General features: G+C 35.4%; 1 protein-coding gene across 4 annotated transcripts in view; it reads left to right on the forward strand.

Annotated features, from left to right (window-relative positions):
- The window catches only part of LOC106879043 (prolow-density lipoprotein receptor-related protein 1), a 315,430-nt gene that overhangs the window by 112,497 nt on the left and 185,719 nt on the right, over positions 1-17,214 (forward strand). For all 4 annotated transcript variants that reach the window (XM_089340178.1, XM_089340176.1, XM_089340175.1 and 1 more), the window contains 3 exons: positions 10,926-11,066; positions 14,934-15,053; positions 16,542-16,670. In XM_089340178.1, the coding sequence (XP_089196304.1) occupies positions 10,926-11,066; positions 14,934-15,053; positions 16,542-16,670 (390 nt within the window). The remainder of the gene's footprint in view (positions 1-10,925; positions 11,067-14,933; positions 15,054-16,541; positions 16,671-17,214) is intronic.

Consider the following 17,214-nt stretch of genomic DNA (forward strand, 5'->3'; position numbering starts at 1 on the left):
CAAAAGTATAGAGTAACCCATCAGATTTAATGTAAAATTGTTTTAAAGTTGTTTTTTAAAATTATAACTGAACATAAAAACAAACATTTGTGTGTGTGTGTGTATTGATGTTTGTTTTTATGTCAAGTTATATATTAAACAAAACTTTAACTTTAAACTGATGGATTACTCAATACTTTTTAATTGAGTACATGTTTATTAAACTTCTGCAAGAAAAAGAGTGACATCGGCTGCAAAGTTTCAACTTGCTCGCCTCATTCAAACTGTCTTAAAAAGGCTAAAATGCCAAAACTTTGAAGTCACTGTCATCAGTCTTCTTCTTATGAAAGTTTAGCAAACATATATATTCACTTAGAACTATGTTGTTATCTCATACCCGATGTGGGTTGCTGTAATTCAGGCAAATGCAGCTGAGATAATAGTCTCACAGGAAGGAACAAGCATCAACAGTGCCATTGACCATAGCCTACAATGGCGGCACCGTGTCACTGGCCTCTGGTCATCTGTCTTTATCATGTACAAGTTGCTCCACACCTTGCATATTGACCCAATGCCTTGTATAACCGGTCTCTTGCTTTATTAATCCCACAGGCATGCAATTAACCTCACCGCATGCAGTTAATTAATTAATCTCATATCCCAGTAATCGGTCTCAATTTTTGGGTTTTTTCTTTCTTCTCTATTTTTTCTTGATTTGTTTGTATGTTATTTATTTATTGGTTTACATTAAGCTACAGTTAACTGGTAAGTGTATAAGTTTACCTGGGTATATTGCTCTACCTGCAGTTAATGAGGTGAGTATGTGGTTATATGGTTCTTTTTTTTTATATGGAATGGATATTACAGTTACTAAGTGAGTACCAGTGTTATATCATGCGCACAATCACTTTGAAGCGTAAGTACAAGAATAAGTTAACTTTTATATGTATATTAATATATGCATTATATATGTGAATACATGCATTATATATATATATGTATATATATTTGTTATACACACATTAATATATAAATTACATGTATTTTGTTGATATATACATTATATGTCTATATAATATATATATATTAATGTGTGTGTGAAAGTATATACTGATGTTAATTTTGTTTATTTTATCTTTTTAAAAACTTTTCAATAAATATCAATTACGATGATAGCACAGTGTGAAGATCAGTCCTTCAGTGGTGATCCAGGAACTCATTAAGGCTTACTATAGTGTGATGAAAACAGGCACCATCATATCTTCAAATACATAAGGACATATACATTTATGCATATATAAAGAGCACTGTTAATTCAGAACACCTGAAATGTATAATGTAGTTATTTATTTGAGAACTTTAGCTGTGGAGATTTCAGATGATGTAGAAGCATCCTACACTGTTCCTTTCATTGAATAGCAAAAGTAATTGGAAATCATCTTACAGATCTGTTTCCAGGGATAATTATATCTCATCAGAAATGATGAGAGATTATACTTTGGTTACCCAGGGAACTTTTTAATCTAAATTACTGTATATAGCAATAATTTAACAGGGTATATAGCAACATAAATATGTGTTAGTAAATTGCAAGGGAATTCAGCAAATAGCAGACATCATGATGGTTCTGGGAATGATTTCAAACAATCCAAGACGTGTGAGTTGTTTGCTTATTTTTTGTCTGTTAAGCAACTGAGTTAGGCAATTCTTGCATAAAATAGTTCCAAGTGAGAATGTAAGGTGACACACGTGTGTGCATTTCTTTCTTTCATTCTCTGACCCATTCCTTCATACATTAACCTTTAATCTACCAGTTTAAAACTTCCTCTCTCTCTCCCTCTCTCTTTACAGTAGACCCATTCAGTCAAAGGGGATCTTAGTCTTGTAAACTACATGACAACCTGTCTAATGCTGGTGCCATGAAAAAGAGCACCTTCTATGCTCTGTAAAGTGGTTGGTGTTAGGACAGGCCTTCAGCCATAAAAACAATACCAAAGCAAATATTAGAATACAACACAGTTGTCTGACCTGTTGATGCATGTCAGACCATCCAACCTATGACAGCCTGGAACACTGACATTAAAAGATGAAGACGAGTACTTGAGGCTGATTTCTTCAACTAAGAAACCTTTTAAGGTGGTACCCCAGTCATGCTGGGGTACCACCTTAAAAGGTTTCTTAGTTGAAGAAATCAGCCTCAAGTACTCGTCTTATCGGTCTCTCTTGCCAAACCGCTAAAACAAACCAACATTGGTTGTCAAGTGATAGTGGGGTGGGGAGATAAACACACACACACATACACAATGGGCTGCTTTCAGTTTCCATCTACCAAATCCACTCACAAGACTTGGCTCAGCCTAAGGCTATAGTAGAAGACATGCCCAAGATGCCATACAGTGGGACTGAACCACGAACCATGTGGTTAGGATGCAAGCTTCTTACCACATAGCCACGCCTGCGGCTATTTATATATATATATATATATATATATATATATATATATATATATATAGACTTTATCTTTTGACAGCGGCCATACTGGAACACTTCCTTGGAGGGTTTTTAGTCGAACAAATAGACCCCAGGACTGGTTTTTAAGCCTAGTACTTAATCTATTGGTGTATTTTGCTGAACTGTTAAGTTACAGGGACATAAACACATAGGTTGTGAAGTGGTCGTGGGGAACAAACAGAGACGCATGCACACACATATATGATGTGCTTCTTTCAGTTTCTGTCTATGAAATCCACTCACAAGGCTTTGGTTGGCCTGAAGCTATAGTAGAAGACACTTGCTCAAGATGCAGTGCAGTGGGACTGAACTCAGAACCATGTAGTTGGGAAGCAAGCTTCCTACCTCATCGCCACGCCTGTGCCTACACACACAAGAAGGAGGGAGAGAGAGAGAGAAAGAGAGAGGGATGCATATTTGTGTACAGCACACACAAGGCCAAATATGGCATTATATTGCACACCATCTACAAAAACTTGGCACAGATAGATTGGAGATTTTGAACATCTATGATCAAGTGTGGGAACAGGTTGTGTGTGTGTGTGAGAATTTGTAAGCAAAAATGGATTTTCCAGTCTGTGAAATACATCTGTCCCATCTCATGTCAAACAACCTGACACGGTCAAGGTAACTACAGGTAGCATGCTGAACTGTAGGATTTTGAGAGCTCCACTTTGTTGATGTAACAAAACCCATATTGTAGTTTGCTACTTGGGTTATGTTGAAAACTAATTAGCAAAGGACAAAGATTGACACACGTATGGCTGGATGGTTAAGAAGTTTGCTTCACAGCTTTCTAGGTGCCTTGAGTAGTTTTCTATTCTAGCATCAGGTTGACCAATATCTTGTAAGTGAAAACTAGGTAGGCTGAAGAGGAGGAGATTTGAGATTGACTGACTGTCAAAGCTCCTGCATGTCAACGAGACACTGTCTGTGCTGAGGTGGCCTGCCCAACCCATGCAGGAACAGAAAAGAGGTCATAGGATAGTAATGAGATCAGTATGCATGTTAGTTTATAGTTTGTGAGTTGTAATTAAGTGTGTGGAAGGGACATAACTCTGGTAAAACTTAAACCAGTCGTATAAATAAGATTTGATGAAATGAATATCTTGACGGCAATGCCCCAGCCTGATCATAGTCCAGTGACTGAAAACCAAGGAAAGAATGTAATATTTGCAATGAATATTAGTTCCATAGATAATAGTTCACTATGGTAATAAAATTATAATAAATACAGAAGTTATGTGAGTTAAGCACATCCTCATGTCCTGAATGTTAATTTTACCTTGAATAATTGAAGTTGCTGCAAGAAAGAGGTGGGGGAAAGTTATTTTCAGAGAAAAAAAATTAAAATGTTTTCAGAAAGTATTTTCATCTTTCTGCTAATGAGCGGTGCTAGCTGAAACTTTAGACATCTTCCTTGTTAATAACAGCCAAAATAAATAATTCCAGTTTCTGAACAAATTTCATGTTTACAATTTGCTAGTGCAGTCACATAACTTTCACTTCAATACTCTTAATATTACTCTATCCGTTAATGCATGCGTGCGTGCACACACACACATGCATACACATAGTTGTGTGTGTGTATGTATATATATATATATATATATATATATATACATATATATATGTATATATGAATGTGTGGGTGTTTATATGTTTATGTATCCATATACATATGCATGTATTTACATATATACATGTATATTTACTTATGTAAGAATGTGCACATTGCATTACTAATTGGATGTTCCCCCTTCCTCTCTCTCATATCTACACCATGCCTCTTCTCTTCTCCCCCCCCCACACACATTAATCCCTTAAGAGTGGGTGGTGTAGCTTTATACCTTTGTTACAATAAACTAAACTTAGCTAAATTTATCTCGGTTATTATTGTTGTGCCTCAGGTTGGTCCTAATTTGGTAGGCCTTTGATCAAAGACAAAAGTAGTCCATCTTTTTGGGTTTTTCCAGACAGTACATCTAAAACTGCTATATATGTGTGTTTTCTTTTTTTTTTAAGGGAGATTTATCTGCTACTTCAAGGGAGATTTATCTGCTACTTCTAGCAGGATGGGTAACCAAATAGTGGTTCCTTCTCATAATGCTTCCTCGCATATAAATAGAATTGTAGCTAGACTTTGTCATTTTTTTCACTCAAACACACACACACACATACATGCACTCTTTCACAGTCTCACACAAACATGCATCCACACACCCTCAGTGACATACATTATTTCCCATTCATTAATATTAAGATATTTCAGTATTCTTGTCTTTTATATAATAACTAAGCTGTAATATAAATCATTAACGGAGTTCACCTTCTGGTTTCTCACCCCACTTACTCATTGACTCCCCCTTCTCTCTCACTGGCAAAACTAACAGGTCAACTTGCCAAAGGACAGCCATTTACACCTCTGTCCTGTTTTATTTGTTTGAGCTTAATATTTTCATACACACACTCACACAACAGATGGCCTTCTCTATTTCTTTGAACTGGTCTTTTAAAGCCAATTCGCTCACTTCTGTTCTCTCACCACAATTAAGATTACTCCCTGAAAAATGTGTGTGTGTGTGCTGCTTATTTCAGTCATTGGAATGTGGTCATGCTGAGGCACTGCCTTGAAGATTTCAGTCAAGCAAATTGACCCTGGTACTTATTTTATCGGTGACTTTTTGCTGAACTGCTAGGTTACAGACACTTCAACAAACTTGAACCAACACTGGTTGTCAAGTGGTGCTGGAGGACAAAAGCACAAACACACAGACACACACCGTGGGTTTTCAGTTTCTGTTTACCAAATCCACTCATAAGGCTTTGGTTGGTTCTGGGCTATTGTAGGAGACACTTGCCCAAGGTGTCATGCAGTGGGACTGAACCTGGAACCATGTGGTTGGAAATGCATATATAAAAAAAAAAAACAAAGGAAAATATGTTTATAGTTATGTGTCTTTGGTTCGTTTTTAATGAAGGACATGTAAGTTACCATTGTTAAGAGGTTTGCTAAGCAACTAACATACACTCATACACATATGTATGTGTATATATATATATATATATATATATATATATATATATATATATATACATATATATGTGTGTGTGTGTATGTGTAAACATGCACCAGTGCTGGTGCCACATAAAAGGAATCCAGGCCACTCTGTAAAGTGGTTGACATCAGGAAGGGCAGCTGTAAGAACCATGTCAAAACACTCAGTGGAGTTTGATGCAATCCTCTGGTTTGCCAGCTCCTGTCAAACCACCCAGTCCCTACCAGCATGGAAGACAGATGTTAAATGATAATATGCACGATATATGTGTATTCGTGCTTGGCAAACCTTTCAATAATGGTAAGCTACTTGTCCTTCACTAGAAATTAACCAAAGTCACATAACTACAAGCATATTTTTTGTGTTTTTTTTAAATTTTTAATCAAATATTATACAGCTGAGACAGGTATGAGTATCACACATTCTTGTTTCGTATGAGTATCACACATTCTTGTTTCGTATGAGTATCACACATTCTTGTTTCTTGCCCATAAAATATTGTGAGCCTCTGCCTTGCCGTTAATCATAGGTCCTGTTCTACCAGATTTGATCTTGGGTTAAATAACAACTGCATGAACGAATACATGTTTATTCATGATCTTCACTTCCCTATTCCAACTAGGCCTTGGTAATTTTATCAATAAGGTGTGCAGGTAGGAAGGTATTGTTAACTATCCTTATGTATCACACACACACACACACACACACAAATACATAGACACATATGTCCATACATCAACTGACAACTGAAGTCTCTCTCACTCTCCCTCACCCCTCTCTCTTTTTGCCTCCCATCCCCTCTTCTGTAGTTTCTTCCTTGTGTTGTCTTTGGATGACCTGGAAAAAAGAGAATAAATTTTCTCCCCCCCCTCTCTCTCTCATGCACTCACACACATACACACACCCTCTCCTCATACTTAGCTCTTTACTTTTATAAGAAGTAACAGTATTCTGACCTGCTCTCTCTACTCCTGGTGCTTTCTCCAGCATATAGTTGTTGGTATATATATATATATATATATATATTATTATTATTATTATTATTATTATCATTTAAAATAGTTAGATTTGACTCCATACAACTTAGTTTCGCAGGCCCCTGTTATATAATCATAAGATTTGTTAGTGCTATTAGATACAAAATTTATATATGTAGTCAGTTGCATAGCTGTGTGATGATGTGGTTTCAGGTTCAATCCTGTCCCACAGCACCTTAGGCAAGTAAGTGTCTACTGCTGTAGCTCTAGGCTAGCTATTGCCTTGTGAGTGATTCTAGTGGATGGAAACTGTGTGGATGCTTGTAGTGTGTCTTTTGTGTTTGTAGTCTCACCACCACTTGACAACTGCTGTTGGTTTCTCATTTATCTGTTACTTGTTTCATTCATTAAACTGTGACCATGCTGGAATATTGCCTTCAAGAATTTAGTTGAATGAAGCAAATCCAGTACTTTTATTCTTTTTTTAAAGCCTGGTACTTATTTTATTGGACTCTTTTGCTGAACTGCTCAGTTACAGGGATGCAGACACACCAGCAATGATTGTCAAGCAGTTCTAGTGGTGGTGGTGGGGGGGATAAACACAGACACTAAGACACACACATGTAGATATTTCGATATACATACATGGTGGGCTTCTTTCAGCTTCTGTCTACGAAATCTACTCACAAGGCTTTAGTTGACCTGAAGCTATAGTAAAAGACAGTTGCCCAAGGTGCCACACACTGGGACTGAACCCAGAACTATGAAGTTGGGTGTTTCTTACCACACAGCTGTGCCTGTATATGTTCAATACATGACTAAGCTAACTTCACCAAAGTCACAATAACAATACAAACTAAAACATTGATAGGGATTAACTAGTTTGAAAACATAAAAGATGGGTTTTTAAGAATTAACATAAAATATGATAACAAAGGTTGGGTGTGCGGCATAAGGTTTATGTTGTTAATTGTAAGGTCTGTGGGTGAACAAAATTGGTAGGGCATTGAACAAGAATAATGCTTTGTAGTATTTATTGGTTCCTCTTGAAGTTCCAAGTATGAATCCCACTGAGATTGACTTCATCTGATCATTTCAATACTGAAGAAGTAAAGCAGTTGTTAACAACTGAGGTCAATGTGATCAATTTATTAACATACACACTTGAAACATTAAAATATTGGTGTGTGTATAACATTAACATCCATACAAATATTGAATAGCTCTAACTGTAGTAATTGAAACACGGGACTTGGCTCAGAAAGCTAATGGATTACCAGACTCCTCAGTGACAAATACTTTGAACATTGAGCTAACCCTAAAATATTCGTTCCTATATAAAAATAGGTAAACAAAACCATTTACTGATCTGTGTGAAAGTTTTATATGTATATATATATATATATATTATATATATATATATATATATATATATATATATATATATATATAATTGAAAAAATTGGAGTCAACAAGAAAGGATACAATTCGACATTTATTATTTAATCACTACAATTGTTTCAATGCAATGTAGTTCTCCAGGTATGCAAATACTTGGTTATGCAACTGTTTCCTGCATTATGAGATCTAGTTGTGTTTCTTCAGGCGATATGTAAATATTGTCTCTATAAGTTTAAAAATCCTCAGCTTCAAGAACATCTTATCTGTTTGTTGTGGCCTGAATTTAGTAGTAGTCACTAAGCTTATCAGGATGTTTTTTTTTGCTGAAGGGCTGTTGGCAGACTACTTTGAATTTGTAGATGTAGTGGAATGGTGATTTAGGTACTGTTAAAGTGATTACCTTTTTAAAAGGATTAGTATTATATTTCATTGTACTGCTGATTTGTTTTTCATCGCTGTTTACACATGCGATTGTCCTTAGCTGGCCTTTAAAATTCAATGCTCAGACACATGCACACACACACACACACACATCTATCTATCTATCTATCTATCTATCTATCTATCTATCTATCTATCTATCTATCTATCTATATATATATATATATATATATATATATATATATATATATATATATACACATACATATGCATATATTTACACACACATGAATATATGTACATACATACACCATACACTCGCATACATAAACATACATATAGTCATGCATTGTAAACACGTGGACAGGTACAGTTACATATATATAAAGAGAGAAATACAACCTAACACACATATACACATGCATATGGAGGAGGAAGAGAGGGAGAGAGTTCACTGAATTATTATTATTATTATTTCACACTGCTGAATCTTGAAAATGAATATTTGGCACGGTGGTTACATCTTAGTATTTTCTCAATATGCTTGTTTAACCTTGTTTTCATTATTTAACAGGATGCACAAGGCTTCATCAAAGCACAGGTCACATACACCAGATAGTGTATTATATGGTTGTGCATTTTTTATTATTGACCATTCTATTTCGTAACTTATTTTTCCTTCCTTTAATCTTCATATTAGGTTCACTGGTGATGTTGCGTGTCGCCAGCTTATCTTTTGAAATGAGGAGACATGGTTGTAATAACAAACCTTAAATTGGTTTGCAGAGGCTCCTATGTATGCATATTTGTGTTGTGGTGATTGTGCATTTGTATATGATGTTATTTTGCACATGCATTGGTTCCTGAGCAGACATGCAGATTTCCTACAATAGTATATGTATGTGTGTGTGTAATATGTATGCATAGATCTGTGTGTATGTGTCCAAGTGTTAAATCTTAAAGGCCAGCTAAGAACAATCACATGTGTAACCAACCATGAAGAACAAATCAGCAGTACAAAGAAATAAAATACTAATCCCTTTAAAACGGCAACCTTTTTAACAGGACCAGAATCACCATCTCACTACATCTACACATTCAAAGCAGTCTGCCAACAGTCCTTCAGCAAAAAAAAAAAACACCCTGATAAGCTAAGTAACTACTACTAAATTCAGGCAATGATAAGACAGATAGGGTGTTCTTGAAGCCAAGGATTTTAAACTTACAGAGACAATATTTACATATCGCCTGAGGAAACACAATTCTCATAATGCAGGGGAACAGTTGCATAATCAACTACCTGAAGAACGACAGTGAGTTGAAACAATTGTAGTGATTAAAAAATAAATGTCCAACTGTACCCCTTCTTGTTGACTTTAATTTTTTCAATTACCTATTCACATACGGCAGATGCCCAAACACAAACTTGAAAGTATGTATAATACTACTACTGCATAGCACAGGGTAAATCTGAAGGTGGATGAGCTCTATACTGTACTCTACTGTGTTCTTCACAGAATATATATATATATATATATATATATATATATATATATATATATATATATATATGGTAAATAAAAGATGGAAGGTGGAATATACAAGAATTTATTATTAATCACAATTGTTTCAACACATCTAGTATCGATCCCTTATGGGTGGGACACTCAACAACTGGTTCAGGAGCATCTGGTGGTGCAGATGTATCTCATTGGGTGATAATAGACACAACTTGTTAAAATAACAGTTCTGCAACTGACTGTAGAAGATCAAATCAAGTTGAAATACTGCATCTGGTGATCCATTAGTGTTTTAAGCAAATTCCTGCATGTTTTGACATTTAAGTCTCTTTGAGAGGTTCCTTTGAGACAAAAAATAACAGCTAGTGTCGTTCTATATTTGTATACACATTATACAGGGGTGGGCAAAAGTAGATATACAGTGGAATGTTATTTTCATTTCTTAGTTTCTTTTTTAAACCTGAGTGGTTCATAAGTCAACTAAGGAATCTGCAAGAGATACCTAATTCATTGGAAACCCTAGTTTTTGATTTCTAGGGACTTTGAGTGAATGCTTGAGCCAAGCAACTGTATAACCTACTTTTGCTCACCCCTGTATACTTGTTGTACACATCAGAATTATGATCAAGTATTTCTCTTCTCCAAGTTAAAAATCAATATTTATGTAATTTGAAAAAAAAAAAAATCTTATTAGAGAATGAGTAAATGACTAAATATATATAAAAAAAAGCAATGTAAAGAAAACTAAATTTATGTCAATGTGAAACAAATGAAAGTTATTTTGAAGCAATATTATAAAACTGTAATGAATGTATTTATTATTATATATATTAATTGTATGTAAAGTAATTTTTGGAATTGTTAATCGTATGTAAAGATCATTATATTTTCAGCAAGAGTATCAGCCAATTAATGCTAACACCTGCTTCAATATCAATTAACTTATTTAATTTGGCATTGTTGTGACTCTTGCTGAGTGTGTGTATATGTATGTGTCTGTGTTAGCATGTGTGTGTGTATGTGTGTGTTTGAACAATGTACAATCACACACATACACACATGTATGCACATACATAAATATGTCTCGTAATTTTTAGGTCAAGACGTGAAAGGGTTCAGCTGTGTACCAAACTATTACTTGTGTCCAGGAACCTTGCACTGTATACCAATCGAGAAAATCTGTGACAGGGTCAACGACTGTTTAAATAGTGACCGAGCGGATGAAGGGACTCACTGTGGTAAGGATCAGCACACTTTATTTCTTACCCTTTTTTGTTTCCAACTGACAATCTGTTGTAATAGTAGTCACATAAGCACCATGGAAACTGAGTTAAGCTTCAGGGCTTCTTCCTTTCTTTTTTTCTTTTAAGTCTTGGGACTCTTGACAGAGCTAAGTCTAAACATTTTCAGTTTTGCAACAATATAGTAATGATATATTTTTTCTTTTTTGCTTGCTTTCAATGCTTGTATAAATGACTGAGTGTGGTTGAGGAGCATCTGAGCAGCTTTTGTGGTTGTTGTTATTGTTTAGCCCTAAGCCAGCTCTAAGACCTTGGATTTCTAAGCTTCTACAGATGATCTGAATGAGGTTGAACCAAAAGCAATCTTCACTGTTGTCATTCATTTCCAGCACAGCTCTGAAACAGTTGTTATCATATTTCTGTTGAAATACACTGACTTTGTTTCAGTTAATTTTGAAAATAAATGAGGGATTTAGTAAAATAACTGTTGCTGTTATTAAATTGGTGTTTGGAGCATAAATATACAGAACACATTGATAGTCATACAATATTTAACCCATTTGTTATCATATTTCTGATAAAATACACTGCTTTTGTTTCAATTTATTATAAAAAAAACAAAAAAAAAATAATAATAATTTAGTAAAATAATTTTGTCATTATCAAGCTGGTGTTTGGAACAATATAAATTAACATAAAAGTTTAATGGAAAAAAGTTTACAAACTCGCTGTCATAGAACCTGGGTCAGAGTCATGCTGGTTGGTATCAAAAGTGTTAAGTTTATACGATGTATGAGCAACCTTTGTTGTTTAGCTCCAAGACAACAGTAAGAGTTTGCATTCCTTACTTTGTATGAATGATTAAGGTTAAGCAACTAAATAACTTTCTTCATTGGCTGCAGTGATGGTAGCATCTAGTTCTAGGGCAAATGTCAGATCTTGGATTCCTAAACTTGTATCGATGACTGAATGTGTTTGAGCAGATGAGCAACTATTATTTTATTTTTTTGGTGTTGTTTCTGTTATTTAGCTCTAGCAGAACACTGAAATCAAGTCACTTCTGCTTGCTATAGCCTCAAGTCTACCAAAGTCTTGTCTGTAATTTGGTTGACAAAAACTGGAAGTCCATTGGAAGAATATTCCTGTTGTTGCTGGATGGATCATGGGCATAATCTGTTGTCTAATTTTGATCTTTGGGTGCCTTCAGCAGAGACCATCCAGTTTGAGAACAGTTTCTTCCCTTTCTTCCCTCTCACCAATCTGGAGGCCCTGAATTGGCTCATGGGCATGACCCTTATCATGACTAAAGCATAAAAATACATGTATATGTATGTGTGCACACAATGTTATGTAGTGTATCTATGTGTGTATGTATATATATATTTATGTATGTGTGTGAGTATGTGTGCATATATATCATGATGTGGTAAGACTTCAACAAGTAGAATAACACTCAATCAGCTAAGAGAGTAGAAGTAATGTTATTATAAAAACTACAAATCTTCTTAATACAGCTACCTAGGGTTTCCTGATTAAAGTAATAATAATAATAGCGATCTCAATTTTCTTTCTTTCATAATGATATGTTGATCTCCTGGCACTGTCATGTCAATTATTAGGCACTCTTGTTTGTTCCTCCTAAAGGTTACTATATCTGGCCTTCAGTGCTCTGATACCTTGTCTTCCAGACACCGAAAGCCAGGTATGGTAATCTTTCGGAGGGACAAACAAGAGTGCCTAATAATTGACGTGACAGTGCCAAGAGATCAAAATGACATCATGAAAGAAAGAAAGTATCATATTAGAATTCTGCAATTAAACATGGTGTGTCCAAAAAAATACGGGCATTCTTTCGCTTGAACCAGCACACTTCATTAATTTCTGTAAAAATTTTTTTATTTATTTACTTTTTTCGTGTTATGTTCAGCTCTGTATATTTGTAGTCAGTCACACATGTACACTTGTTTTTGTATGTATGTTTGTATACATTTATGTTTGTGTGTGTGTGAGAAAGAGAGAGAGAGAGAGAGTGAAGGGATGTGTTGTCATGTATACATACATAAATCCATATGCATACATCTTTTTTGTATGTATGTGTGTGTGTGTGAGACAGAGAGAGTGATGTCTAAGTGGCACTGACTCACTCACACACTCTCTCTCTCTTTCTCTCTCACAGACACAGGCATCCATTTCATATACACGTACATACATCTTTCACTTTCTCATCTCTTTCACTTTAAAACAAAAGTAAATAGATAAAAATTTTTTACAGAAATTAACAAACAAAACCAGCTGTTCATTTTGGCATTTCTGCAGGTTCAAGCAAAAGAATGCCAAAATATGCAACTGAAAAGAACATTTAGCAGCAAAGGCATGACGGCAGACAATATCATAAAAATGTTTAGAATTGCAAATCAAATGTGAAAATATTATCATGTGGCTAGCAGAAAACTGCCTGGAGGGCAGTCTTTCTATTAGTATATATATATGTGTGTGTGTGTGTGTGAAAGTGCATGGCTTATTGGTTAGGGTATTCAGTTCATGGTCTTAAGGTCAGAAGTGATTTCAGACAATGCATTGTGTCCTTGAGCAAGACACTTTACTTCACGTTGTTCTTGCCCAATCAGTCAGCAAAAATGAGTTGCAGCTGTAATTTAAAGAGCCCTCCTTGTTGCATTCTGTGTCACGCTGAATCTCTCTGAGAATTACATGCAGGATACACTTGTCTCTGGATTGGTCAGTCACTTGCACATTAATTAAACAAGCAGGCTGTTCCATTGATTAGATCAACAGGAAACCTCATTGTCGTGAGTGACTTAGTGCCAGTTTATATATATATATTACATACAGTATGAGTGTTTTTCTAATTTATTGAAGGAGTTTTATGTTGTTTAGTTACAGTAATATTTTTATTAATTACAAGACTAATCAAACAGTACTAAAGTTAGGAAGTAATAGACAACTTAAACTGAAATGTTAATTTATTGTTTGTGTATTGGGTGTGTAGGTTTCTGTACTATTAACAGCGCTAATAAATATAAGTACCAGTTAAATTTTGGGTTCAATTTAATTGACTAATCTAATCTAATTGAGCTAGTTTTCTTTGCATTAATTCGTGATTATACAATGGTATTGTATAATGCTGCATACATATATTAATGCAGATGTGTACACACAGTTTCTTGTATACTGAAATTAATACGATTTGAATAAGGTTGTGAAATGGATGTAACCCTATGGATGTCACACGGTTAAATAAATCTGTTTTTAACTTTTGTACTTCCTGAATTTATGCTTTATATAAGCATGTATGTGTGTGTACATGTGCACACAAGAAGTTTGCTTTGCAACCATGTAGTCTCTGGTCCAGTCTCACAGCACATCATTTTGGGCAAGTGGTTTTCCACTATTGCTCAAGGCCAATCAATACCTTGTGAGTGAATTTGGTAAATGGAAACTGCATGGAAGCCATTTTGTGTGCGTGTGTCTTTCACAACTTGACAACCAGCGGTGGTTCATTTACTTCTCAGCAATTTAGCAGTTTGGCTAAAAGAAACCAATAAAGTAAGTACTAGGACTTAAAAAAATAAGTGCTAGGATTGATTTGATCAACTAAATCTAATGCCTAGCTTGAGTATAAGAATTTATATACATACATATATACACATATACGTATCTATCATCTATCTATCTATCTATCTGTCTGTCTCTCTGTCTCTGTCTCTGTCTCTCTCTCTCTCTCTCTCTCTCTCTCTATATATATATATATATATATATATATATATATATATATATATATATATATATGATGATGACATGATGTTTCTCACTGTAAAATTGTATTGTTTTGTTTTTTGTTTCTAGTAAATCGAGGCTGTACTCACAAAGCGTGTAGTTATGGCTGCCGAGAAACCTTACAAGGACCTAAGTGTTTTTGCGCGAAGGGCATGCAACCTAAGGCTGACAATGAACTTCAGTGTGAAGGTATTTATTATCTTTATTTCTTTTTTAAATTCCTTTTTTCTCTGAAACACATGTTTTCAAAGACTTCTCAATCCTTTAAGTCTTTGTCATTAAGAATTGTTGTTTTTGTAATTAATCATCAAACCAGGTCTGAATTTGACCGGTTTTTCTAAACTAAAGATAAGTGCAGGTATGGCTGTATGGTTGAGAAGTTTGCTCCTAACCATGTGGTTTGGGGTTCAGTCCCATGGCAGAGTATAGCTTTAGGTTGACCAATGCCTTTTGAGTTGAATTTAGATGGAAATTGTGTGGACTCCCAATATGCATGACTTTGTGCTTCATCATCCTCATTTAACATCTGTGCTCCATGCTGACGTGGTTTGACAGGATTCAATGAGTTTGAGGACCATATCATACTCCAGTGTATGTTATGGCATGGTTTCTAATGCTGGTTGCCCTTCCTTGTTTTAACCACTTTTTTGTGTGTGTGTGTGTGTGTGTGTGTGTGTGTGTGAAGGCTTAGTGATTAGGGTATTGAGCTCATGACCATAAGATTGGGAGTACAGTTCCTGGCAGCACATGTCCTTCAATAAGACGCTTTATTTCACGTTGTTCCAGTCCACTGGCAAAAATGAGTATTACCTCTATTTCAAAGGGCCACTCTTGTCACATCTTGTGTCACACTGAATCTCCCAAGATCTACATTTAGGGCACATGTGTCTGTGGATTGCTCAGCCACTTGCACATTTATTTCACAAGCAGGCTGTTCTGTTGATCGGATCAACTAGAATCCTTGTCCTCAGTTTTTTTTTATCTCTCACTCAGACCCATGCTTTCACCATCTGAGACATTGACTATCGATAATCTTCCTCCATTCAGGCCTGTCCTAGGATTTCCTCTCTAACTATTCTCAGTTCCAGCAATTTCTAGGCCAGATCACCAGGAGCTTCTTTTCTTTGGCCTTCTTCTCTTCCATTTACCTTGGTAGGGGGGTGAGGGTTCCACTCAAGGAAAGTCTGACAACAGTCATTTCCATGATAACAAAACTGTATCTCTTCCACTCAGCAGCAACTTGTACTGTTTTGCCACTCTCATTCATGGTTCTGATGTTCCACAAACCAAAGACAGCTTTTCTCCTCAGCATTAAGAAGCATATCAGATGCGTAGCAGCCTTTTTGTTGAAGCTGCCATGCTTCATTCCTTCTTTGTAAGGTCCTTCTGATTCCCCAGAACTGTAAGATTTTCTTTGGTTGTTTTGGATGTTTCTGGGGCAAGTGTAGGTTTTACAAAATGAGGCTGCTAACCCAACACTGGGTTGAATATCGTTTGTTTTACAAAATAATTTTTTAAAATTTAATTTTATTAAAAAAGATACTTTATTCTGTGTAACTTATTTTTAAAAACTTAGTTGTACACAATAACTAGAGAGAGAGAGGTGATTGATTTTCATTCATTTCTTTTTGTTTTTAATTTTAATTTTTCTTCCTTGTTATTCTTGATTCCTTCCAGACATGGATGAGTGCAGCTATGATGGCTTCTGTGACCAGACATGTGTTAATGGTTACACCAACTATTCATGCAGTTGTGTTGCTGGTTATGATCTCAAAGAGGACAACAAGTCTTGTGAAGCCATTAATGGTAGGTGCTTCTCTTTTAAACACTTTTTTAATAAGAATTGTTTTTTTTTTCATTTCATTTTTTTCCAATCCTAATCTTTTTCTTTCCTAGCCTCATCACCACCATCATCATCATCTTGCTGTTCTTGTAATTGGTTTCAAATTTTGGCACAAGACCAGCAATTTTGGGGGTGACAGATGAAATGCCGTTAAGCATTGTGCCCCGCATGCCAATGATTCTACCTACTAGCCACCTTAATGTTGTTCTTGTAATTAGTACTAGATATGGCAAAGAGAGACAGCTACCTCTGTGTCTATGTTGTTATTGTTTGTTGTTGTTGTTGTTGGTGGTAGTAGTAGTAGTAGTAGTACTTGATAGACCGGTTCCCCAATAATATAACATCTATTTTGTAGTTGGTATTAGATATGGTAAAGGGAGCCATTGTATTGTTGCTGTTGGTACTTGATAGCCAGACGTCTGCTTTGTTGTTACTTGACACAACAATGGGAGACAACAATTGTATATTTTGTTATCAATCCTGATGTATTGACAGAAGATGTCACTA

The sequence above is a fragment of the Octopus bimaculoides genome, chromosome 23 (assembly GCF_046866305.1).
Source record: "Octopus bimaculoides isolate indiv1 chromosome 23, ASM4686630v1, whole genome shotgun sequence".
Classification (NCBI taxonomy): domain Eukaryota; kingdom Metazoa; phylum Mollusca; class Cephalopoda; order Octopoda; family Octopodidae; genus Octopus; species Octopus bimaculoides.